This window comes from Cibotium barometz, chromosome 3, assembly GCF_041138505.1.
Source record: "Cibotium barometz isolate CiBa-2024 chromosome 3, ASM4113850v1, whole genome shotgun sequence".
Lineage (NCBI taxonomy): Eukaryota > Viridiplantae > Streptophyta > Polypodiopsida > Cyatheales > Cibotiaceae > Cibotium > Cibotium barometz.
Window position 1 is genome coordinate 21,525,852 of NC_141048.1, and position 27,673 is coordinate 21,553,524.

At 41.2% G+C, this 27,673-nt stretch overlaps 1 protein-coding gene across 3 annotated transcripts; it reads left to right on the forward strand.

Moving 5' to 3' along the window:
- Nucleotides 1–267: 267 nt before the first annotated feature.
- Nucleotides 268–12,691, forward strand: LOC147639831 (mitogen-activated protein kinase kinase kinase ANP1-like). 3 transcript variants are annotated; one of them, XM_086774507.1, is made up of 16 exons: nt 268–894; nt 994–1,062; nt 1,364–1,474; nt 1,584–1,664; nt 9,349–9,426; nt 9,524–9,606; nt 9,723–9,804; nt 10,075–10,175; nt 10,304–10,343; nt 10,429–10,479; nt 10,577–10,638; nt 10,735–10,915; nt 11,064–11,378; nt 11,631–12,019; nt 12,100–12,170; nt 12,279–12,691. In XM_086774507.1, the coding sequence occupies exons 1-16, from the start codon at nt 628–630 to the stop codon at nt 12,410–12,412; spliced, it is 2,115 nt and encodes a 704-aa protein (XP_086630633.1). In that variant the 5' UTR covers nt 268–627; the 3' UTR covers nt 12,413–12,691. The 3 variants fall into 3 exon arrangements, with proteins under 3 accessions (XP_086630633.1, XP_086630647.1, XP_086630640.1); XM_086774521.1 differs by having other exon boundaries at nt 270–894; nt 10,840–10,915; nt 12,279–12,642; XM_086774514.1 differs by having other exon boundaries at nt 483–894; nt 997–1,062.
- Nucleotides 12,692–27,673: the final 14,982 nt, after the last annotated feature.

The following is a 27,673-nucleotide window of genomic DNA, read 5'->3' on the forward strand; positions in this document are numbered from 1 at the left end:
TTACACATGCATATAATATAATATTAAAAGATATGTATGTGTGTGTGTGGGATGGGTGGGCAATTTGCTTTCTAATGTATTATATATATATAAAAGAAACTCAATGAGTAACTGGTTTGATGGTGACAACTAATTGTGACCCCCAATGCATCTAGGCATGTGGGAAAGAAACCCCAAAACACTAGTCTTCTCTTCTCCTTTCTCCTTTTCAAAAATTCTCCCCTCTCCTTTCTCCAAATAAAGGAGTGGGCACTCTTCCTTTATCTTGTAATAGATAATAGATCTCTCGTTCCTAAATTTTTTTAAATAAAAACATCTAAGAACACAGACGCCTGCCTGGGAAGCCGTCCAGACGGTGTATAATTTAACTTCAGAGAAAAGGGACCGTTGCGCTAGTTTGAACTTATTGCTAAAGAAATTCTCTCTCTCTCCTCTCTCTCTCTCTCTCCCCGTCTCTCTGCGTTCCGCCATAGCCGCAGAGCTTCGGAGCTCGAGGCTATTCGCAGTTGTTTTCTGTTGGGCCCATGCAATCAAATCCAGCAGAAACGAACTGTCCGCCATAGCCACAAAGCTTGCGAGCTCGAGGATTTACCATAGCCAGCTTTAAGGTCTCGCCATAGCCATATCATGCCCAACCTTGAACTTTCGACATCTCCTGTTGCGGCAAGGTTCTCCTACCTGCCCTCTCTCAAAAACCCCATGGACCCTGCAGGCGCGAATTCTAAGCATAAACCTAACACTGACCCTAACATCCTCCGCTGGCGAAAGGGCGAGCTTATCGGCGCTGGAGCCTTTGGCAGCGTGTACATGGGCATGAACCTCGACTCGGGCGAGCTTTTGGCCGTTAAACAGGTCCTCATTGCTGCCAACAATGTGGCCAAGGAGAAGGCCCAGGTATTCATTTTAGCTTAACTTTAGAGGAAAACAGCCATTGTTCTGTTGTTTTACCAGAAAAGCTTAACCCTGTGTCTTTGATAAATCTTTTCTTAAAAGAAGGCACATGTCAGGGAACTGGAAGAGGAAGTCAAGCTGCTGCAAAATCTCTCACATCCGAACATTGTCGTAAGGGCACCCATTCCTTTATAATCCTCTTGACACTGTGTGGTAGATTGGTTAGCTCATTTCCCTCTTGAATCAAAGGTCTTGAGTTCAAATCTTGTCGGATAGATCAATTTGGTCTCTTGGGATAGTTTCCTACGACGTTAAAAAGTTCTCTTCTCTTCTTCTTCTCTTCTATGTATGCATGTTTGTACATACATGGGTCATAGTGTTTGTTCGTACAAGCTCATGGATCATAGTGTTTGTTTGTAGCCAGAGTTTAATTGTAATTTTTCCATTTTGATTCGATCAAATATTGTTTCAGCGATACTTGGGTACTGCAAGAGAGAATAATGCCCTCAACATATTTCTAGAGTTCGTTCCCGGAGGGTCCATAGCATCTCTTCTTGGCAAATTTGGGTCCTTTCCGGAGCCGGTATAATCACTGGTACCTTTGATTGCGGTTTATAGATCCCTTGCTCACCTCTCACATCATTAAGTGCTAATGGTATTGAGCTTGCTTTGCCTTTTTAATGTGCCCATAGGTTATCCGTATGTACAGCAGGCAGTTATTGCAAGGGCTGGAATACCTTCACAAGAATGCAATCATGCACAGAGATATCAAGGTTGGTTTGATCATATTAACTACATTTGTAATGCAGTCAATGATAAAATCATTATCCAGGTTTGAAAATAGCAATTGTTTCCTCAATTACGTTACTTCTCTTTGCTTTACTCCACCTCCATAATTTTATCAATAACTATAATAAGTTACTTAGCCTACCTGACCTTCTGGGATCAGCAGATGCTGGCTGCCGTGTTTCAGTTGCAGGCGGACCACATTTACTAGGGGTTTGACTTGCTGCAATTGGCTTTTCATGAACCGGAGTTGCCCCACGTATTGGCGACCTTGTTTGGGTTGTTATTAGTGCGTTAAACTTCATTCGTTCACCATAGCCTGCAAAGTCCGTGAGTCGGTTTTGCCTTTTTACCCCACAAAACTTTGTCCAAAAAGTGTGTCCCACTATTGGTCTATGTCCTAGGCACTTTTGGGCATCCTTTGGGCTGCCAAGAATGCTCAAATCGGACCATATTCTACCCTTATCTTGCCCATATATCTGTTGATGAGGATAAGCATGTCCATGAGCATTGGGATTAACGGATGCACATGACATCCCCTCCTACTAAGCTTGGAAGCCGCCAGTCGTCCAAGTCTTCCGTGCCCAAGAAGAGGAGGCGAGGAGGAGGTTGTGAAGGTGTCATGGAGTTGCGGCCACCCAAATTTAGATCTAGCCAAGATCCACCACGCCTATGCCTCCTCCGCCTGATAACCTGCGAGGTGAACTTGGTAGCCTCTTTGGCAGGGTCATTCTTGGAATCAGATGCAACTTATCCACGCTTCAGATCCTTAGCAACAACATTCTTCACATTGATACCAACATTGTCACCAGGAAAAGCCTCCATGAGCTTCATGATGCATCTCCACAATCCTAATCAAAGATGTCCCAAGAAACCCTAACCTTAAATCCAACCCTATCGGCAACAAACATCCCAACCCTAACTTTAACCCTAAGTTCTCTTGCGTGTGGGTGGAGCGAGAAGACCTGGATTGGAACATGGTGCTTCAATTGAAACTGCTAGCCAAGAGGCACGCTATAGAGTTCCTCTCCTTGATACAGGAGCTGAGGAAAGAGGAGGAAAAGCTTGCACGCGAACAAGCAGAAAGAGTGCCAGTGAACTTGAAACAACTTGACATAATGGATATCTACATGAGGGACATAATTTTGGGGCATATGAGTTGGTATTATGGTTTTGATCATTAAGTTCGTGGCCTCTAAGGTGGTGGTAGATTTTTCTTAGCTGCCAAAGCTAGACTTGTTGGGGTCTAGAAAAGCACTCTGAAGAACTAGTGAGTTGTGTGGTGGCAGCACTCTCTCTCTCTCTCTCTCTCTCTCTCTCTCGCAAAGAAATGGGGTTACACATATTGTAACTATTTGGCCTTTCTAGCTCTATTCATATGATGGAACCCTAGCCTGGACAATGGACAGGACGAAGATGGCATGGGGACAGGAACCATAAGGTTTGCACATGGAAAAGCACCAGTTTTGGTCAAAAGGAAGAGAAAATCAAAAAGTCAAACTAAGTGGACCAAGCTACCTCACATACTAGAGTAGACAAAATTAACCAAAGAGTTGGTTTCTCGAGTACGGAGACTAATTACAGGGGTGATCATAGTATGTGAGGTAGCTTGGTTATAGAAGCTACAGAGGGTGAGTATAGGGGTGATGGTAGTATGTGAGGTAGCATGGTTGTATATGGGTGGGCCCATGGATAGGGATATTGTCATTTATTATGACAACATAAGTAGTAACCCAGTGCATCATTCTAGTACAAAGCATATTGAGGTGCATTATCACTTTTTAAGAGGGAGAAGGTTCTATAACCAGGTGATGTGGATGTATGGAGCAAAGTGGCTGACATCTTCACAAAGACATTAGGTACAGAGAAGCTCCACAAGTTCAAGAGCTTACTTGGAGTGCAAAGCCAGAAGTACCACTGGCAAATTGGCAATAGGAGATTGAGCCGGACCAAAAAAGCAAAAAACTGCTAGGATCAAAAAGCAAGGCCCTAAATCTAGAAAAGCAAAGAAAGCTGGCCTTATTTGAGTAATATTTTATTGTATAAAGTGAAAAAAGAGCAAAAGCAAAGTAAAAAGAAAAACTAAAAACATGGCTAGCTTTTCAAGCAAAAAGTAGGACTCCCTCGGGTATAAAATAAGCATGGACCTCTCTACCAACTGGATTGTACGATTGGCTGCGCCACCTGCTGTACTAGCCGCCGCTGCTTGATTTGTTGGACACAGAGCCGAATGCTTCTTGCGGAAGAAGGTGGGGATCTTTACAGCATCTGCAACAATGGGCTTCACCCAAACAAGCTTCCCAATTCTTCCATAAGTAAATCAAGACAATGGGCAGCACATGGAGTCCACACTATATGTGGAAACTCTGCCTCGACCATTTGACCCATTGCCTTGCAGTTAGAGGCGTTGTCGGTCACCACCCCCAACCTCAAGGATAGCCTGTCGAATGTGGCCATAAATGAACTCCCCTGTGATCCTGTCTCCTGCTCTCCCTGCATCCACGGCACGCAAGAAATAGGTGCCCAAGCAAGATGACACAAGGATATTGATTATGTGCCTCTTGCGAATGTCTGCCCACCCATCTGAAATAATAGTGCATCCGAACTCGTGCCAACCTGCTTTCACAGGAGTGAGCACCTTGTCTATCAAGGCCTTCTGCTCATCCAACATGGATGTACGCATCTTCGTATACTCAAGACCTGTCCATGTCTCAGTAGGCCCTACCTGCGCAATTGCTTCCACCATTCTTTTCCATTGGTTTGTCCTTAACACATTGAAGGATATATTACACTCAATAAGAGTACGACAAATCTCCATTTCTGCCACCCTTTGCCGCTCCTTTACCCAAGCTTGTGAATTGATACAAGAAGGCAGAGTGGATTGCTTTGATGCCTCCCCTGTACCTCTTGCATCTTGTGGCTGGAGGTCCTCATCATCAGCAATACGTGCCCTCTTTCTACGTGTGGTGGATTGGGCTGAAGCCAAAAGGCTTTCACCCTCATCTAGTGTACCTGAACCTGTAACATCTCCAATAAAAGCATCATGGAGAGCATCTTGCGTACTTTCACCACGTCTAACACTGCTTGCACCACCCATTGCAGGACAATTCTCCGCAATCAATTGGTCCCTTAAAGCTTGTGGTATTTTATCACATGGACCACATTGATTGGTGCACCCGATACCTGTCATGTGCATGATGATGCGAGTTATGGTGCTAGTGTACTGCTCCCCGCAATACTTGCACGCCCATAGCCGAGTACCTGACCCTTGTTGAGAAGCGGTGTTAACAACCCTCAGGACATTGGTGTGGATTGCCCAGTTCGGGTTAGTCTTGCACGGCATGATGAAGTCTGGGCGGCAGAGAGAGCGAGGAAAAGACTCGTGGGCATGAAATTTACCCAAGTGCACGTGAAAATTGCCCTGTGCAGGTCTCCAAAGGAGTGCGCAGACTTGAAATTTGCTCTACAAAACTTTGCAGGTACACACAGGACACTCGATTTTGCAAGTACACACAAAATGCCCAAAATAAAGTGCAACGTGGTCGCTTATCTACAATCGCCTGAATTGGGACCTCGCCACACACGCTTCATATATATTTTTTAATGACTGCATACGGATCCGTACAGCACGGTACCGTACCGTACCGTACGGCTGTACTGTACTGTATGGATCCGTACGTACGTACGGCAGCAACCCTGAGCTACACACATTCACCAGGTGTTTTCCTTCTTTCTCCTGAGTAACACAGGCGCACCCCAAGGTGATTTACTTGGATGGATATGACCCATCCTCAAATAATCTGCGAGTTTTTTGGCCAACTCATCTTCCTCAGCCTGGCTCATCTTGTAAGGCGGAATGCTAACAGGTTGAGCACCAAGGATTAGATCAATATGATGATCCATTGCCTTTCGGGTGGTAAGCCCGATGGTAGCTCCTTAGGAAACACATCTTGAAACAAGTCAAGTAACTTCTTTAATTCTTTGCTTTCACACACACTTAATTCATTAAAATCCATAGTAGGTATGAGAAACGAAGAAAGTGGAATCAAGACACAGCGGAAAGCAATATACAAAGAAGAATCCATTATATTTTCAAAATCAACTGTTTTTACAAGAGGTCCCTGAGAGGGATGTATACAATCACCTTGAATACAAAACTGGGTGTTCCTATGTTCAAAAGAAAAAGAATGACTAGACCAATTTATCTGGACCTTATGGGTCTTAAACCACTCAATCCCTAATAGCAAGTCTACATGCTCTAGGTGCATAACATAGCACTCCAAAATATCTCTGTAGTCCTGAATCTGGATCGGTAGTTTCTCCACCTTTCGATCCCACACTTGCTAACTCGCAGGTAGGCATACCTCATAGGTATGATCGCTAGGCGTCGTGGCCAGATCCAATTTTTACACAAGTTTGTAATTAACAAAGTTGTATGAGCTTCCGGGATCCAAAAGAATGTGTATTCTATGGCCATTCACTTCTCCATAAACTCGGAGAAGATCGTGCAAGCCGAAAACCTTAGAGTTGAACAGACAATCAGAACATGAACTAGGACGAGAAAGTACAGTGACTGAAGTACTTGTCAAAGACAACTGGTTGGCTGTCTTCGTCTTGGGTCTTACGTTGTTCTTAGCACCCTTCTTCTTCGGGCACTCGTTTTGCATGTGTCATTTTTCTTCGTAGATGAAGCAACGTCCCTCCTTGAGCTTCAAAGCCTTGAGGAGATGGCTTTTCTTCGCTGGAGTCGAATTTAAATTCTTCAAAGATTGGTCCGTAGACTTTCCTTCTGTCATGCTAGTCATCGGCGCAGAGAACTTCCTTTCATACTTGTTCCCCTGTTGGGTTACGGTCTTGGTTTTGAAAGAGACCATCATATAATCATAAATACGCGTAGAGTGAATGGCCTCGTCCAAAGTTTTGCACTTGTTATTCTTGACCTGTAAATGGTACGAGTCAAGTAATCCTGCTACGAAGAAACCCAAAAGAGTTGTAGAATCCATCTTCGTAGCTTTTATCTACAAGTCTCAAAATTTCTAGAGGTAGACCTCATAAGTGAGGTTGTGCGAGGTCATGGTCAAACTGGCAAACTGAGCAACTATGTCGTAGTCATCCTCCTTCTTGAGGAACTCTTTCTTCAAGACTTCTTGAAACTGTGCTGAGGTTGTTGGTTTAGTTTTGAGTTCTTTCCACCAGAGCAAAGCCTCGCTCGAGAGGAAACCTGTTGCTAATTGAATCTTTTTGTCATTGCCATATGGATGAAACTGGAAGTGGACCATCCACTTATGTAGCCACGTGTCCACAATCTCCTTGGTACGCTGCTTTTGCTCGCCCCCAAGCTGCTCTAGAGTGTTGTGGGGCCTAAAGTAGAGGCCAAGGTATCCATCATAGTAACATGGGATGGGGAACAGGGACGGGGAACGGCAAAAGGCAGGGAACGAGGACGGGGGGATGGGGACGGCATATGGAATATGCAATTTATTGACTACAAAGCACACTAAATAAAATAACATTTATGTTTTTACACTTTGAATATTCAAGGCATTACTTTAAATGTACAATACATGGCGCAAACACCGAACAGACGCTAATAAGACTTAAGTACACCGACAAAGTTCAAACCAATATATAAGCATGGAATGATGATCACTATCAAATAACAAAAGACTAGCGTCTACAATGCACACAAAGTGCTGAGTCAAGACTCAAAAGTAAAAACAATGAAACGTAGCTAAATGATAAATCATAGAGCTTGCAATGCTCGATCGGAGGCTGGAGCGTGAGAAGTACTGGCGTCATGATCATGGCTGCCTACATGACCAGTCTGAAAGGTAGTGGCATCATCCTCTGGGCTCTGTTGTGTCTCCACCTGCTCATTTCCCTCCTCCTGCTCCATCTCCCACTGAGTAAAGGGATCTGCCTTTGCAGTCGCATCCTTGCATTGGATTCACAAGTTTGCACTTACAAAGACAAGACCATTGGCCTTTTCTACACCAAGGGGGTTCCTCTTCTTTGATGCAATATGGCTGTAAGAACTCCAAAGCTACTCCAAACAAGAGGAGCTTAGAGCTTGGCTGAGAATGCGGATAGCCAAGTGTTGCAGCTCAAGCCTATCTAAACCATAGTCTTCCCACCACAAAGTAGTCCCAACCTTCAACCTATCCTCCTGTGCATCCGTACAACCAAAAGCCCCACGAAAGGACCTGTATGCAGCAAGCTGGTCTCTGATTTTGCGCCTAATGCCTCCATCTGGCACTAGAAGATCCAAGATACGCCTCCAACCATCACTGACCTCTCTGTCACTCTCCTGTCCATTACCTTGAAACTAAGGGTCCACCATATATGCAGCTGCATGCATAGGAGAGGCATAGGAGTTCCACCTCGTCACACATAAGGAACGAATCTCTTCGTATCTGTCCTCATCGGGCTCTAACTCTTGCAATTTCTCTATCATTCTATCCATTGCCTCATACACCTTCCCGATGCATGGCTGCATAGCATCACAAGCCTCAACAAGTGGACAATAGCCTCACCATAGCATCAATGCGTTTCACATCCTCCCAAAAGGAAGTGCTCTTTGCATGCTCCTTGCATAATATGCCTATGGGTGTCGAAGCCAATGTAGAAGTGGTGAACTCGTCGCTAATGAAGAGCTGCCTCAATGCACCACTGCACTCCCTCAAGCGGGCTAGCATCAAGAAGTTGAAGGCAAATCGGGTGTCTGAGTATTTGAGAAGTGAGCCTTGATTTCTTGGAGAACTCGTGGCGGAGGAACTGGTGGTTCAAGACAAATGTGACCATTTGATCGGCCTCCTGAATGATTGGCTCAATCCATGACATCTTTCCAATATCTTTAATAGATTGTTCAAACAATGTGCCATACAATGACACAGTCATGTGTGGATACATGCCCTCAATAATAGCTCCAACTGCCCTATTTGCAGCCTCGCCATCTGCAACAAAACCCACCACACATTCCGGGCCCATGAGCTCAATGCCACTTGCCCACTCTGCTGCAAGCATGTTTGCACTCTTCCCTGTCCCTGAGGCATCATGTGAAGCAATTAAGTACATCTCGCCACGGGAATATGCAACGAGACCATGGATGGACCGCTTTAGTGTGTCACTCCATCCATCAGCAATGAGTGACACTCCATTCTTTGCCCATAGCCGCTTTGTGTTCTCTGCAGCTTGCTCGACAAGGCACTTCTCCTTGTCGAGCAATGTGGTGCGCAGAGACTCCGATGATGGGGGGGTGTAGTTTGGACCATACTCCCCAATCCTCTTCACCATAGCCTTGAAACAAGTGAACTTTCAAGAATGAAACTTAGAAAAATCATGTTAAGAGGGAAGAGTCAAGGCTTACCTAGCAGTATGGAACGCAATATGGTCATGGAAGAAGAAACGAGCCACAGCTGTATCAACCTCTTCCTTCTTCTTAGGATCCCAACTTCCCTCAAGTGTACTTTGTTGCCGCACGGGTGTGGGCATCGCTAAGGAACCTACACCATGTGGCTGTGGTGTAGATGTGGTAGAGATGCACCCCCTTACCCTAAAACAGACCTCTCAGGTGAAATGGCAGAAGGGAAGCATGCAGTATATGTCGTTGCTAAGCTATTGCCTTGCATGTCTCTCATATGCTCACGGTGCATTTGCATCATGGTCCTGCAGGGTGCCAATATTCTGGTTGACAACAAAGGTTGTATCAAGCTTGCTGATTTTGGGGCATCGAAGCAGGTTGTGGAGCTGGTAAGTATTGACCTGATCATCTGGCAGATGGGGATCAGGTATGGGGATGATTAAGCTAAGTTTGTATGCTCCATCCAATCAGATCTACACTATGCAGGTTACTATCACAGGAACAAAGTCAATGAAAGGAACACCATACTGGATGGCTCCAGAGGTCATAAGGCAGACTGGGCATAGCTTGTAACAATCTCTTCCTGCCTGTGTGTGTGTGTGTGTGTTGACATTAATCATGTACTGGTATTCGATTTTGATAGTAAATATGTGTGAGTTTGATTGCTTTGAGCTGCCCCTGCCAGGCCAGCAGACATTTGGAGTGTTGGCTGCACAGTAATTGAAATGGCTACTGGCAAAGCTCCCTGGAGTCAACAGTTTCAAGAGGTGGCACCTACGCCCCTTTCTGTGCCCCCAATAAAACACCCCACAAAAAACAATCCCCCCACCCCCCCACCCCCACCTTCCCCCCGTGAAAAAAAAAACCGTTTCCCCTTCCCGCGTGGATCCCTGTTCTCTCTTATTCTTCAACTCTGCTTTACTGTCACCTCCAAAATGTAGAGTTTCAAATTGATATTTCTACGGACCTTAAGTCCATTTTACTCATTTCCATGGTTTTTTCAATCTGGTCTTTGGTGTATTGTTGCAAGCTTTCAGGTGGCTGCACTCTTCCACATTGGAACAACTAAATCACATCCCCCCATTCCTGAGCATCTATCTGACGAGGCACAGGATTTTCTTCTGAAATGTTTGAAGAAGTAAGTTTGTCTCTGCAAACAGTTCTTGTATAATCAATAAGTGTCCTTAGAATGGGATATATTTTGCAGATAACTGACACTAGATGGTAGTTTTTCTGTTTGGGTATGTCACTGACTGATGTGCACAGGGAACCACATCTCCGGCCGACAGCAACTGAGCTTCTGCAGGTAGGATACCCAAAGGCTTTGTCTGTGTTATGAGAAAACTTTTAGAGAAACTAGAAAATGTGATAAATTGATTCTATTAATGCAGCATCCTTTCATCAGCACAGAGACACCACCCACAGCCTCAGGTCCCACACAGGTATTTGTCTTGGCAGATCTTGTTTCCTCTTCTATTGAAGGTGCTACATACTGGGCACATTTTGAGAATGAGCAAATCAATGGCTTCATGTGAGCAGGTCTCTCATGGAACAAACGCTTCTCAATCTCAAGTCTTGAACAGCTGCAAGAGAAGACACTTGTAAGTAGAGTCTTTGCTACTTTCAGCCCAGTAACAGTGAAGCATTATATTGTGCGAAGCTGTTGATCAGGATGATAATAAAGCTGTTGGACACAGGTCTCCAAATCCATTGGAGAAATCGACTGTCAAGCGTTCTGTGGCTTTTTGGCAAAAATCTTTCATGGAAGACAATAATTCATTGAGGTTTTCCATGGTAGACAGGGACCGTAGTAAGGGGTCTTTTCAAACCGACTTGAATTGCTCCGTGAGGCTTGATTGTGATAGTTTTATGATGAAAGTAATCTCTCTCTCTCTCTCTCTCTCTCTCTCTCTCTCTCTCTCTCTCTCTCTCCCCTTCCATTGACGTCGGTGTACAGGTGGCTATTGTAGTGCTGCCTGTTTGAATAGGTTGTTTGAATACTAAGAACCAAAGGATGTTTTTTCAGAGTTTCAAATCAGCATGTGATGACCCCTTGAGCTGTGATAATCCTGTGTGGGGGCAGAAATCCAGCTTCAATCCAATGATGGAACCCTCTAGTTTCAACCCCATGCATGAGCCGCCCGATGTGGATGATGGCTGGTGCAACCCTGCTATCCCGGGGATTGAAGAGAAAACAGATGTTGATAACAGCCCAATGATCACTACACATCAACACTGTTATAAAGATGCTGATTTCTCTTTCCAGTGCACTCCAGTTGATGACGACGATGATGATGATGAGGTCACGGAGTCAAAAATAAAGGCTTTTTTGGATGGGAAGGTATGTTTTGCCCTTTTTTTTTGGGGGAATAATCATATGTTTAGTATTATATTAAACATATCAAGCTCTTTACACAGTATGTTTTGCCATTTTAGTGGTCATCACTACCATCCCATTTCATTGAAGTTTAGGGTCCCGGCAATTATCCATCATTCCAACGATCCAATATCTATATGCATTACTGAAGGCCTTGAAGTTTGGGTTTGCAGAGCTCAGTGTGTGTTCATCAAGTTTTGCTTTGCATTGTGGCAGGCCTTGGAATTGAAGAGATTACAAACACCTTTGTACATGGAGTTCCACGGCATTTGGAATGTTGAAGCTCCGCAGCCTGGAGAGACAAACAGCATCAGAAGTTACGGCCAGCCAAAAATAGGATCAGATAGCATCATTGCGCCTCTGAGTTCTGCAGCAGGTCACCAACTTACAGCTCCAAACAGCAGTCGTACTCCAAGCAAAGGCAGTAGCCGTAGCGGATTCTCCATAGCTTGCAGTCGTGACAGTGAGGCTACAGTGAGTTCTGATATCAGCTCTGGCAGCGGTGGAAATCGAAGTGTGAACTTCTATCCCCATGTTGAATCCCCAAGGCTTCATGAGTGGAAAGGGCTTTTGCTGGAAACCCAACAGCCATTGCCTAGCCCAGGGTATGCTTAATCCCTTCCCTGCTATCTATTACAAAGCAGGGTTTTGGTTCTGATTGTGTCTTTGTACTTTTATTGTGTAGCACCCTCAATTCATCTGAGCGTCAAAGGCTCTGGAAAGAGGAACTCCAACAGGAACTGGAAATGAGAAGAGGTACTTGAAAGGTTGAGTTTGCATTTGTTTATGCACCCTCCTTGATCCCACTCTATTGCCACACACTGCATGTTGTGATATGAAGTAGCTATGCTTGTGTCTTTGCAGAGGAGAAGAGATTGCTATCTCGCCTTGCCAGCAGCGCCAAATCTTCCCCAGCTAGCAAGTTTTCATCATCAAAAGAGAAAGCATCCCAAAGGCATTCTGCCCGAAAACTGCCATGCGCTTTACCAATGTCTTAGATCCCATCGACAAGATACGGGAGCTCAACATGCTCATGAAATGGTTTGCCTTGATTCTGCTAATGAGTTCTACTCATCTTCCTGGAGGCTTCATCTTCCTACTGACATAACTTCTATGTCAAATGAGGCTGCAGGCGCTTACAAAGGTTAAGGGCCAATGCTCTAGTACTCCTAGATCATTCATATACATGTACATCCATTTCAAAAACAATACCAACGGCTTTCATGTATTATTTGCATTCCAGTATGGGCATCTAAGATGAATTTGGCCATTCACACACAATCTTCTGAATTATATTACCTTCTGTAAGCAATCTTGCAATACCCAAAAGGTAAGTTAATGCATGTGGTTGCTTGCCCCCATTTAGGTCTCTCTCTCTCTCTCTCTCTCTCTCTCTCTCTCACACACACACACACACACACACACACAGTTTGAGGTCAGTCTCTTTCAGCCACTTGAATATTCCCTCTAGTCCCAATCCCTATTAAGAATTGGTATGTGATCTTAAAACTCTCTTTGCTATAGTTCAATAAAATGTGTATCTAAGAGGTTGGATCTTTACTATAGACCTAAGTGGACCAAACCAGAGTTACCTCCAAACGAGCATGGAAGTTTTTGAGCCTTCCTCTTTGCTTTTATGTATTGCTTCTTTTTACTTATGTTGGAGGACATTATTAACAATGGAACCACGTGAATTGTGATAGTTACATACAAACCTTAGGTTCTAGCTTCAATTGTTAATATATCTCCTATACATGTAAGATACGCTTTGATCCACCTTGGTCTTGGAATTCTTATTCATTTACTAGATTCGAGGTTTTAACTTACAAGTAGCTATTTGCATGATAGGAGTTTAGGCATGAGTTAGCAAGCCCTTGAGGGGAGGGAGTCTTTGAAAAATGTTAAGGTATTACGTGAGTGAGTTCAATAGAAGGGGCTTCATTTTTTGTGGGCTTTAAATTATAGAAAATAATATGAAAAGTGTGCATCTTTGTCAACTACTATTGACACAGAGTTGTGTCCTCTCACTTTGGATCCTCGATAGTCTATCAATAAAATCCATAGAAATACTCTCCCATCTATAATTTGTAGAGAAGACATCCATCCTTAATGGTATACTTCTTCCATTAATTCTATCCTCTGTTGAACTTGAGATCCAATTTATGGCAATTGGAGTAACGATTTTGTAAAGTTATAATATTCTATGTGAAGCTTGTTTTTTTTTTTGGGTAAAACAAGCACATCGTAGGTTTATCGGAAGCTCAAGTAGAGCTATGAGTAGATCTCATTCATTTAGATGTTTGGGGGCTCACTCAAAATTCTTATCTAAGCTGTCACTATTTCAATATTATTTATTGATGACTTCTCTAAGTTATTTATACAATTCTTGTCTAAGTTATTCACACCAATTTAATACATTTATTGATGACTTCTCTAAGTATACTTGGGTTTATTTTATTGAAAGAAAAAATTCAAATATTTGATAAGTTTAATGAGCTTAAAGCTATGGTCGACCATAAGAATCAAGGCACTCATATTAGATATAGATGGTGAGTACTTGTCTAAAATGTTTGATAAGTTTAATGAGCTTAAAGCTATGCTCAAAAACCTTACGACTAGAAGAAACAAGACACGTATATTATATATAGATGGTGAGTACTTGTCTAAAATGTTTGATGCTTTCTTTTCTTGAGTACTATTGGGCTTTGATGAAAGCAAAGCTATAAATGCTCACTCGCTCAATGTTCACAAATTAAAGAGAACACAAGGGAGAGAGAGATTGTAGAGCAATAGCTCAAGGTACACTAAAGTATAAAAACGAACAACAACCCTAAACTGTGGATGAGGTTGCTTATATACGAGCTAAACCTAAGGTACTTGTTCATACCTCGATGGCCATGGGAAAAAACCTAGTGGGACAAAAGTACTTACATAAGTGCATGACCTCACGGGTGAAGTACTAGAAGCAGATATCCAACAAACCTTCCTATAGTACAAATGTGAGCTTTATAATGATTACAGATGAGTCTCTGAAAGCAAAGAGGCCCAAAGCTTTACGAAAGGCATCAAACTTTTCACGTGATAAGGCTTTAGTGAAAAGATCTGCCACATTGTCATGTGTACTACAATAGATCAGATTGATCTCTCCAACATGGAGTCTCTCTCTCACATAGTGATAATGCACTTAACTGGTACTGGCATGAAAGACATGAATTTTTTTAACTGCCATTACACTCTGACTATCAGTGAGAATAAGAGTATGGGTGTCTCAACACAGGACACAAAGATCATCCATCAATCTTCTCAACCATACACATTCAATTATCACAAAATGAGCAATACTTTGTATTCAGCTTCACAGGCCGATGTTACCATAGTTGGTTGTTTCTTGCTTAGCCAAGATATGCACAAATTGTGAAGAAAGAAATAATTTCCAGATGTGGTCTTTCGTATACCATAATCACTTGCCCAATCTGAATCATTGAAGGTATGTAAAACAATCCAAGCTCTTAAGGGTCTCAGTAGGCAAACAATGCTGAGGATTAGCAAAAAACCAGGCACATGTAATAAACCATCAAACATGTCTCGAGAATTTGCATAGGCATGCTTATTAAATTCTTTCAATGGATAGATAGAATCCTCTATAAAAACAACATCCCTATTGATGGATAATCTTCTTAGTGAGAGGATTGTAGAGATGATAACCTTTGCTTTCGGTAGTGTAGTTGATAAAAATGGATTTCATTGCCTTGTCATCAAGCTTAGTTTGATTTTATATTGGCACATGTGCATATGCCAAACAATCGAAAACACACATATGTCCAATATTAGGTTTCTGATTGAACCAAACCTCATAAGGAGTGATAATCTTTAAATATTTAGTGGGGCACTTTTTCAACACATAGGTTGCACAAAGAACTACTTTTATCCAAAACTTGTATAGAAGCTGCTGACCATACGTCTAACTATCTCTATGAGCATCATGTTGTGTCTCTCAATCTTACCATTTTGTTGTGGTGTGTATGAGTTGTACATTGATGCTTAATGCCTTTTTATGCCAAAAAATCTTTGAATACACCCATGGAAAAATTATTTTGTGATGAAAATGGTAGAGACATAATCCTAGTTAGGATTGTGACCTTAGTGCTTCCAAAAACAGAGACATCGATTCTACCAAAGGGAGGAGGAATAAAAAAGGAGGAAAAAATCTTACAAAGAGCCAAAAATTGTACCAATCAGGGGCCTAAGTATAAGCCTTGCACCAAGCAGCTCCTCAAATAGTGAAGACAATGAAGGAGAAGACTCCAAGCTCTTAAAAATTTTGGGTGTAAACCTGCTTCTGTCCTTGGAATTCCTAGAAAAGAGATAATTTCTACTCAAAAGAGCTAAGAAACCAGTAAAGATTAGATCCAAAGACCTACCAAGCCTCAAGGGGGAATAACAGTACTTGTAATATGCCTCGCACCAAGCATCTCCTCAGATAATAGTGAAGATGACGAGAATTGTTGCTTTAATACTAGGCCCTTCTCAAAGAATTCTTAGAGAAGAGAGAATCTCTACTCAAAAGAGCTAAGAAACCACCAAAGATTAGAGCCAGAGAGACCTTCCAAGCTTCAAGGGGAAAGAATAGTACTTACAATATGTGTAAACCTTGAAGGTAGCTGAGGAATTATGCTCCTGCTAGAAGGATCTAATGGAAAGACCCAATGTCAATACCATGAAAATATGTCATGAGATAATTGAAGTGCTAGCTAGAAGGATCTAATGGAAAGACCCAATGTCAATACCATGAAAATATGTCATGAGATAATTGAAGTGCTAGCTCATGCTCTTATGATGTAGTTTCGATGGACTCTAAGAAGACTTCCAAGTCTAGATGGAGAAGATGAAATAAGGCCATAAAGGATGTGAGAGCCAAGAAGGAAGTCGAGCCTTCAAGCCCAACAACTAGTGATCAAGAGGAGGACTCTAAACAAGTCCCTTCTTGATTTAAAAACTATAAAGTGGAAAACAAAATATGTACACACCACCACTAAAAGGAGAAAATTCGATTGATGAGGAGTGTCCTATGATGGACTAAAGGATGCAAAATAAGTGAATTAACATTGCCACAGTGTGGATATCCACCAACTTAACCCAAGAAGAGGAAATATAATTTATAGTAGTTCTTAAAGATTATAGATATGTATTTGCTTGGAGCTAAAATGATCTGAAAGGAGTCCCTCTAGATACTTGCTAACACAATTTAGTGAATGGTGCTAGGCCAATCAAACAACGACTGTACACATACAATGAGACCTATGCCAAGGAAATAAAAAATGAAGTCAATAGAGTTATTAAGGTGGGTTTCATTTATGAGATTGAGCACACATATTGGGTGTCACTAGTCATGATCGTGCCTAAGAAGAATGGTAAGATCCACGTGTGTGTTAACTTAAAACAAAAAATGTAGCCATGGTAAGAGATCATTACCCACCACTGCCATACACTGAATAAGTACTTGAGCAAGTGGTGCGCAAAAAGAATCCTATAGGTTCTTAGATGGATTTTACGAGTACGACCAAGTATCCATACACCCTAAGGACTAGCACAAGTTAGCATTTACTATGGAATGGGGAGAAACATTTGCGTATAAAGTAATGATGTTTTGTTTAACCAATGTGCCACCTATGTTTTAGAGATTAATATGCACTGTGCATATAAGGAATTCCTAAGGAGATCTTCATGGATGCATATAAGGAATTCCTAAGGAGATCTTAATGGATGCATCTTAGCTCAACCCGGCAAAAAGAACATGGACTTTCCTATTATTTACACTAGTAGACAACTCAATGATCCTGAGAAGAATTATGCCACCACAGAAAGGGAAGGCTTAGAAATGGCTTATGCAATTAAGAAATTTTGCCATTATCTTTTGGCAAAAAAATTATATTTTTTTGTAGACCATCAGGTTGTTCTCTACCTTGTGAATAAACCATGTGTCATAGGGTGAATTAGGTTGTTACTTCTTCTTAATTTTAATTTTATAGTGTCATTTTGTAAAGGAATATCACCTGTTAGAGCTGATCACACCTAACTAGAATTTCTTGGCGGAATTCCTAGAGGTGATGACTTAGTGTAGGACTTAAAAACCGTAAAGTACAAAGGTGGCTGTTTTTGGTCCAAACAAGAAAATGCAGCCAAATGGTTCTTCAACATTAGGTATCCACATGGTGCCAAAATGAGGGTAGCCATGGGGTATAGAGCTCCCAAGTGGTATCATGGGTTTGCCCAAACGCTCAACCCAGCAGCCAAGGTACAACGAATGAGGGGAGGAACAAGGGGTTGCAGGTTTCCAAGAAGGGGTCTAACTCTTAGCCCAAGAGCGGTATAAGGATTCAACCCAATGAGGGGACAAGAAGAACAGATACACATTTCTCAATTCAAAGAGACTAACATGGTTCAAGAATATTCTTCGAGAGCTACGTCACTATTTCAAATAAGCTTAGTGCCAAGGTGGAGTTATGAGATTGTTGAGTATTTGAGCGATGTACTTCCCTTAGATAAGACCATGTCCCTTAGAAGAAAACATCAGTTAGTGAAAGTAGCTATGCCATACACCCTCATTTTCAGACAACTCTACCAAAGAGGGAAATATGTTATCTTAAGGTCCTATGTATGCACAAAGGAGTATGTTGATATTCTAGAACAAGCTCACGTAAGGGTCACTGTTGGAGGGCATTTTGGAGGAGATATCACAATAATAAAAGTCCTATATACAGAGGACTACGGTGGCCTACACTATTCAACAATGCAATAGAATATATCAAAAATTACCGATGAGTGCAATGCTTCACCATTCCCCAACAAAAAGGATAAAATACCTTTACATCTAATCATGGTGCCTGTGTCTCTTTTGCCAAATGGGACATTAACTTTATGGAACCCATTAGTCCTGCCTCTAGAAGCACACAGGTGCCAATACATCATCATGTGGGCTGAGGTTAAGGCCATAGTTAAAACAGATGTAGGAATGATTGCCAAGTTCATTTATGAGCACATTATCACTAGGTTTGAATGTCCTCTAGAGCTAATTAGCCACCAAGGGACCAATTGCTTAAGTGACTTGGTGGAGTTTCTCTTAGTAGAAGAGTTAATGGTAATGCATTATAAGTCTTCCCCATGCTATCCATAAACAAACAGATAAGTTGAGAGCATTATGATTACAAAGATAGTCAAAGCATCAAGGGTAGATTGGGAGCAAAAGCTCTCATTCACATTATGGGTTATAGACCTACCTACAAAACTTTTACTAGGACTACTCCATATGACCTAGCCTTTGGACTTGATGCTATACTCCTAGTAGAATTCATGATCCCAACTTTGAGGGTGGCAAAGAAAATGAAATGGATAGGCAATGAGTTATCTGAATGACTCATTGAGCTCACAAAACTTGATGAATCAAGGCTACACTCACTCGTGGGGTAGGCATGTATGCCAAGAAAAAGAGATAAAAAAGTGGTTCAATGCTAACATCAAAACCAAGAGATTCAAGGAAGGGAACTTGGTCCTACTTTATAATCTCAAGAAAAACAAAAGGAAATTAAAGTTGAGTGTATCGGTACTTTAAGGATCTATGAACTCACACAAATGGTAGGGCAAGAGACCCTTGATGGGGCTAGATGGAAAGATTCCTCAATCGGAGTAAACTTAAAAAGTACTATAGGCTACTATCCTATAAACAACTTGAAGCCACTCATAACACTGGAGGTGTAAAAATAGGAGGACTACTCTATATAACCTAGTCTTTGGACTTGATGTTATACTCCCAGTAGAATTCATGATCCCAACTTTGAGGGTGGCAAAGAAAATGAAATGGAAAGGCAATGAGTTGTCTGACGACTCATGGAGCTCAAGAAACTTGATGAATCAAGGCTACACTCAGTGGGTGGTAGGCATGTATGCCAAGAAAAAGAGATAAAAAAGGTGGTTCGATACTCTCATCAAAACTAAGAGGTTCAAGGAAGGGAACCTGGTTATACTTTATAACCTCAAGAAAAATAAAAGGAAATTGAAGTTGAGTGGTATGGGTACTTTAAGGATCTATGAACTCACATGAATGGTAGGGCAACATGCCTAGAGACCCTTAATGGGGCTAGATGGAAGGATTCCTCAATGGGAGTAAACTTAAAAAGTATTATAGACTAATGTCCTATAAACAACTTAAAGCCATTCATAATGCTAAAAGAAGAGTAAAAATTGGAGGCTGAGATGAAGAGACGAGCTCAACGGAAAGCTAAAGCCTGGGCAAAAAAATAAAAGTAAAGGAATGTTATTATACCTATACACATGGCTAAAATGCATAATGATCATGAGGAGGAAGAGGTGAAACCTGTAAGGCTTTACCTAGACTTCCCTATATAAACACACAAATAATAGCCAAACTTGTTTTATTAGATATAAGAGCATGAAGAAACTTAATATTATATGAGATTTAGGTCTCATAATTTAGGAAAACCTACCCTTGATCCTACTCTCATTGATCCTACTCAAGCTCTAGTACAAATACTGTCAGGCATGTATAATGAACGTAAGGGAATGGTAAAGCTTCAATTCTTACCCCATGGAAGGTAGTCCTTATGTTATGACTATAGGTATGATGCCAAAAGAAATTATCCTTGGAAGGGGATGGATTACAAAACACAACTGCAACATCGATTGAACCATGAGGACTACCACAATCAAGCTTATGTTGAAAATAGGGTTGCAAGAATGTGCACGCGGGCATGCACGCGCGCGCACACACGCACACACACACACACATAGTAGAGAAGCTCAAGGGAGCACATAATAAGATGACAGATAGATAATGAATGTGTGCTATACAAAGATAATAAGTATATCCCAAGGTATATACTAGCATGGGGGAAAGCCTCATAAAGAGGGAAAAAGTGCCCCGGTTGGTCCTAGTGTGTTCACACACATCACTACCAAATATGGCTACAAATCCCCCCTGGGAGTGATGATTTAAACAAGGGGTGAGTTGGCACTAAAAGTACAGAGATGTGCCAAGCTCTTTGGACTATGATAGAGAGCCCATACTAGTCCCCAAAGGAAAGTAAGTTTAAAGATTTACGAAAAGCTTGAAACTTCTCTTATCGGAGAGCCTTTGTGAACAAATTTGCCGAGTTGTTCTATGTTGGCACATAAACCAAGCTGATTTCCCCTACAGAACCATCTCTCCCTAACATAATGATAGTGCATCTCAATGTGCTTGTGTGAGCATGAAAAACTGAATTCCTCGCCAACTGCCATAGCGCTCTGATTATTGGTGAAGATGGTAGTGGCTGAGGACTCACTAACACCCAAATTAGCAATAAGGAACCTGAGCCAAACACACTCAACTATAGCTATAAATGCTGCCATGTACGCAGGTCCATAGCTAGAAGCGGCCATAGTGGGTTTAGCCATGATATATATGAATCACCAAGGCGAAAGCAAAAACCACTCATGGGACACTCGTGTGTCATAACATCCAGAATAGTCTTAATCTGTAAATACTATGTAGCTATGATTCAGTCCCCTCCTTGGGATAAAACAACCCAAAGTGCTAGTGTCCTTTAGGTAACGAAACACCCGTTTGACAATCTACCAATGCTTTTTCCTGGGCTATGCATAAATCTGCTCAATAAGGCATCCAAAAGCTTCTTGATACAAGCCAACATCAAAAGAGTCACCTGCAGCTTCAAGACTTAGTCGTAAACCTGGCTCCATAGGTGTAGCCCCTCTTCAACAATGCATCTATGTATTTCCTTTGTAGCATAACAATGACATCATTACGCTGCCAAAACTCAATGCCCAAATAATAGTGCAGCGGTCCAAGATCTGACATCTCAAAAGACTTCTCGAAATCAGTTATAAACGCTGAAATATGATCATCATTAGGGCCTGAGCAACATGTCAACATATAGCACGATGACCAATAAAACATCCTAAGTCCCCTTAATATAGAGGGTACTGTTAGTTGGGTTGTTGTTGTAGAAACCGTGTGCAACCAAGTATACATGTATCTTTTCATACCATGCTCTAGGAGCCTACTTAAGACCATTTAAAGCTTTCTTCAATCTGCATACTTTTGATTCCTAACTTTTTTGAACAAAACCACAAGGTTGAGATACATAGCCCTCCTCATGCAAATCTCCATAGAAAGCAGTTTTGATATCCAACAACTGACATACATTCCAACCTTTATGTGCTACAAATGCAATGATAGTCCGCATGATAGTCATACGACATGTGGGTGCAAAGGTTTCACCATAGTCAGTGCCTTTATCTTGTGCATAACCCTTTGAAACAAGCCTAGATTTGTATCGCTCGACACTACCATCTATTCTACATTTTAGCTTGCAAACCCAGTTCTTACTATGTCATACTCAGATTGCATAGCACTCATCCAATTTTTAAATTCATTTGCTTTATCAAAGGAGATTTCTTCCTCTTCATCACATAAACTAGCAAATAAGAGCATAACTTGTGTCAATAGGAGATGCATGATGAGAGCGTGTATGTGTTCTGCTAGGAAAAGGAGTGGCCAATTTGTTGTCACCTAGTGTTTGTGCTAGACATTTTGGCATACTTTTAGACTCCTCAATTTCCCTTCTCTCCTCATCAACTGCATCATCCACATTTGCCTCATCAATAGGCTGATTTGTGGGCTAAAAAACATGCTGATTTGTAACCTGTGTGGGCTAATTTTTGACTATCCAAATTCTCTACATCAATGTGTCCTACATTGAACAATGGAAGGAGAGTGTCGAATATGTCATGTAAACATACATTTTGCTATTTTTTTACATGAAAGCAAGGACTAAATTGCATCTCTAGTCATAAGAATCCGCTTGGTAGTAGGATGATGAGATGGTAACCCTTAATTTCCGAGCTGTACCCCATAAAAATACATTTAACATCCTTATCATCAAGCTTTGCAAAGTTGCTTAGGCACAAGGGCATAAGCAAGACAACCAAAAATGTGTAATTGAGCCACAAAGGGCTTTTTGCCATTCCAAGCGTAATTTTATGCATGCAAAGCCTTTGTAGGACACCTGTTCAAAACATATGTTGTACACATGACTGCTTCTAGCCAGAAACTATGAGATAACTCTTGAATTTTGACTATACAACATGCCATCTCCATGAGAGACCTGTTTTTACGTTCAGCTACACCGTTTTGCTTAGTATACGAAACATTACATTGGTGTTTTATCCCATAATCAACCATGTATGCATGAAACTCCTTACACGTATACTCCCCCACTCGATCAATACGTAGGGTACCAATATTACATGCAAACGCTTCTGAACCATAGCAACAAAGAGGCAGCAAAGTGTCTAAAGCACATAAAAACCTCTGATTTCTATTTCAATGGATATACCCAGGTATGCCTAGAATGATCATCAATGAATGTGACAAAATAGTGGTAGCTCCCAATAGATGGCGTCCTCATAGGACCACATACATTACTATGTATGTGGTAGCTCCCAATAGATGGCGTCCTCATAGGACCACATACATTACTATGTATAAACTATAATTTTTGGATAACTCTAACTGAACCATCTGTGGAAAATGATGCCCGTAGCATTTTTCTAAGAATACAACCCTCACAAACATGTTTAATAGGGGCTAAACTTGAGCTAGTAAGTGTAATCATCCATAAACTTAAGACCACATTTGATCAATCCCCACCAAATCCCTTAAAATCGAAGGCCAAGGAGGCAAAAGCCCAACCAAAAGAGGAAAAGATTTGTCAACAAAACTGAGGAGGCCCTCTAAGAGAAACCAAAGGCTAGTAACTAATCCTTCCAATCCTGCTACTTTAGCCTCTCATAAAGTCCCAAAGGAACATGAGGAAGCAAGTGTGGGTACCAAAGACACCAAGGGTCAACTTGTATGCCCACTAAATAATCAAAGACTAAGAACAAAAATCCTAAACAACTGGGGATTCCAAAGGAAAGTATCCCCAAAGTGCCGATCAAAGTCAATGACAAGCTAGTGTGGAAGAAGCCAAATGCCAAACATTGATCCTACCATATGGGGATGGGTGACCACACAAGGGCACTAATAGCCCAAGGATACTACCAAGGAATAATTCACATCTTGGTGCCAAAGATGTAACCCACACAAAGATGCCACTCTCCAAGAGTGATGAAAGAAAAATTAATAAAATCATCATGCTTAAGGACCTTGCATCAACATGCCACATCAAAGTAGGTTTGGGTGGCCAAAAGGAAAGATAAGGGGAAAGCTAAGATAGATCACACATGGACTATGGAAGATCGAGAACAGCTTCAAAAGAAAATCAAAGAACTACCCTCTTTTTGAGCCCTACACAAAATCCCAATATCCCTACCTATCAAAACCTCTAAATGAGCACAGTGCAAGGACTGTCCATGCACAAGAAGGCTCGAAGGCTATCAAAGCCTTATTCTTAGCCTGGGAAAAAGCCAAGCTCATCAAGATGATAGAGACAACCTTAGCTCAAATATTAAAGCTAAAGACATTGTTGCTAAAAGCCTAGCAACATGGGAAGCTGCATTTGCTCATAGGATCACTCTCATGAGCAAAGATTTTGTGCTTGTGTCCACACTTAGATACAAGTTTGACAAAGCTTTGGAACCCATTCCAAGTCAAGATATGAGGGCTTTTGAAATTTTAAATATTCCTCCAGCAAGACAACCCAAACAATCAGTTGTTATTGAAGATGTTTCGCATACTTATAGTACAAGAAAAGCTCAAGATATTAAAGAAGAAGTGGAGAAAGAGAGAGAGCAGGAGAAGATTACAGAGGATGCCATTCTTTCTCAGCAAGGTGAAATTCTTCATGCATCCAATTCAGAACTTTATCAGAATGTAACAGGTCAAATGATAGTAGATGTCTCCATGCATGGAGAGGATGAGGTTTATTGTGACATTGCCCCTGAAGACACAAGTATGCTTGTGAATCACAATATTGAGATATCTGACACAGTCCTCTTCATCTGTCTGAGGTTTGTGTGGATTTCCTTTTGCTTTGTTGATGAATTTCTCAGATTCCATATTTTATTGATATGTTTTGTTTATGTCTCCAGATGTCTTATGAGGGATCTTCCTAACTCAATGGCTATGCAAGCGACCATTCTTGATCCCCTTGTTACACAGTGCCTTTTCAATAGGCAAGGGGATCTTGCAAGTTTTCTAAAGCACTTTGATATGCTGACATGCAATTACATTGTATACCCTTATGTTGAAGTGTAAGACTCACACTCAATTATTTTTGTCCATCATTACAATATTCACAACTAATTGCAGTATTCATCTTATCACAGAGGCCATTGGAGTCTTATTATCTTCAATCTATTGGATAGAGATGTAATCTTTATGAATTCTTTAGCATCCATTCATGGGAGCAGTAAAATGTAAGAATCAACTTTACCATGGTTTATGTTCTAGAGCAATATTTTGTAAGTTTTCAATTGTTTGGTTGACCCTCAATATTTTATGCTTGTAGTGCTGCCAAACTTATCTTGAGTTTTCTAGGTTCCACCTATGAAGACTACAAACTTGAAGATTTTAAGTACTACAATCAGGAAGTTCCTTTGCAGAAAGACTCAACATCTTGTGGATGGATGGTGCTTGCTAATGCTTGGAGATATCTTGAGTCAAGATTTAGAATGACAACACTTACTGTAAGTTTATGTAATGATAACATTGATTGATTGGGTCAATACATTTAGTGACTTTCTCATATTAAGAAAATTTATCATTTTCTTTTACCTTAGTTGCATGAATATCCAGATTCTTGGGTAAGTTGGGTAAGGGAGAAGGCAGTGTCTATGGTTTTGGAAAGATCTATCAATCCAGTTGATCTTGATTCCCCCTTTCCACCTGAGAAAGGAGCCAAGGGTACAACTTCAAAGAAAAGAAAAAAGGAGGAGAAGAAAAGCCATGTCAAGGATGGCTCATCCAAAAAGAAAAAGACCTCTGCCAAAGAGAAGAAGGAAAGAAAGAAGAGCCTTACTAAGAGCAGATCTTCCAAGGGGAAAAAGAGCACTACTAAAGAGAAGACACATTCTAAAGGGAAGAGCCCTAGCTATATAGAGAAGACACATTCTAAAGGGAAGAGCCCTCAGGCTATACAGAGAAGAGCCCTAGCCCTCCTGCTAAAGAGAAGAGCCCTAGCCCTCCTGCTAAAGAGAAGACCCCTAATCCTCTTGCTAAAGAGAAGAGCCCTAGCCCTCCTGCTAAAGAGAAGAGCTCTTCACCAGCTCAAGAGAAGACTCCTATCAAAGAGAAGACCCCTGTCAAAGAGAAAACCCCAATCAAAGAGAAGACCCCTGTCAAAGAGAAGAGTGCTACTAAAGGTCTTCTGTTTCACTCACCAGTGAAATTTAAAATTCAGAAGCGTCGTTCATCCAACAAAGAAAGTAAGAGGGCAAATGTTGGCTCTCCATTTAATTTCTTTTTCATGTTCCCCAAGAAGACTGCCAAGTCTCCAAAGCCAACCTCCAAAGAACCTTCTCCAAAACCAGACCCCACTGCCAAATCTCCCTCGCCAGAGAAGAGCCCAACTTACCACCAGTTGAGGAATCCACTGCAAAGTCTTCCTTTCCAACACCTCAAGAGCTCAAAAAAACGGAACTTGAACCTCAATCAGCCAAATTTGATCGAAGCAAACAGAAGAGAGAAAGATTCTCTAAAGATCCAGGGTCATCCCATGCCAAAAGAAAAGTTGATTTTGTTGAGTGATTCTACAAATTGGCTTTTGTTTTGTTCATTTTGTCCATATGAACACACCCTTTCTGGGACTATATTCTATACTTAAATTCAGTATCAACAATTTGATATTCAACTGTTAAACCTTATTTTGTGTTGCAAACAATATGTTGACCATTTTTGTGAAGAAGTCAAGATAAAAATTTAGCAGAATATATTGATTACATTATTGGAGAAATCCTTTTCAGCTTAACAAACTTGCCCTTGCAAGTGGCTCAAATATAACTTTTTTTGGGGGAAGACATGTGATGCATGAGGTTACACTCTCCATCCTTGTACTGACAACAATATCATCTACTTTGAATCTATATTCAGGTGATGTTTCGTCCAGAAACTCAAGCGACTCTCTTACATGTTGTAGTCTCCAGTTTGATGTTACTATAAGGTTCCTAGGATCTATGAATGGATGGACTATGATGTTAAATTCAAACTCTGGACAATTCTCTTCAGAATCCAAAGGGACCCAACTACCAAGCTTGCTTTTCCATCTCCTATAGTCATAGCCCAAAACTAGGGATTGACGACATAGTTGGTATGAGATAGACATAGAATTTGGGCTTACTCTACAACTGATATTGTCGCCAATATGAAAAGTTTCCTTGGTACTCCATCCTTCTCCAAGTACAGTGTCCAGATCAATCATAGATAGTCTTCTATTAAGCCGCATCATTCTTGTCCTCTCCAATTCCATTGTATTGAAACATGCCACAAAGACATGTATAGGCAAGAACCATTGAATTTTTATCCTTCTTGAAATCCTTCCAGGAGACATAGCTTTAAGAATATCATCTTTGATTTTGGATTTGAAGCTTGTTATGGTATTTGGATCAGGAACTTTCCATTCGAGTGACATTAATGTGGGAATAGGTATGTCATATAATTCTCCATGAACACCTTCTCTTGATGGAACCCTGTATTCCTGCAAAATACACAAATATATCCACTGATTTGTAAAATTAAGATGGTTTGTCTGCATACATTACATCTGCAATCCCCTTGTGAATTGCTTTGAATGTGCCACTTAAGCTCTCAACAGGCTGCCACTCCACAGCTGTTGATGGAAAGATAGCTGAAATTAAACAAACAACAAATATATCAGAAGGAGAAATATTGTGTTGTATCAAATAGATAAAGTTTTGTTAAATTACAGTAAGAATGGAGAATTGGATGTTCATCCAAGTTCAACACCATGTCTTTGGCCATGTAGACATGTTGAACTTTTGCAAGCCAGCCATTGTCGGTCACTTTGAAGGCAAGAACACGACCTTTCCAATGGGATTTCACTTCATTTTGCTTGGTTCTTTTCACCCTGTGGTGGGCACCTTTGCAAGAGGGAAGCATTGTTACCCAATCATTCACACGAAAAGACATGGGTTTCCAAACACCATCCTCTCTGGTGTTATGAAAATCACAAGAAGTTATATTATGAGAAGGACGATGTGAGGACGCCATAGAAGCTCACAAATGA

What these genes read in the sequence shown, in the direction of transcription:
- LOC147639831 (XM_086774507.1), top strand. Translation starts at nt 628, where the DNA reads ATGCCCAACCTTGAACTTTCGACATCTCCTGTTGCGGCAAGGTTCTCC. An exon ending in TGGCCAAGGAGAAGGCCCAG is followed by an intron (nt 895 to 993) that starts GTATTCATTTTA and finishes TTTTCTTAAAAG; the next exon opens with AAGGCACATGTCAGGGAACT. An exon ending in AGGCTTTTTTGGATGGGAAG is followed by an intron (nt 11,379 to 11,630) that starts GTATGTTTTGCC and finishes GCATTGTGGCAG; the next exon opens with GCCTTGGAATTGAAGAGATT.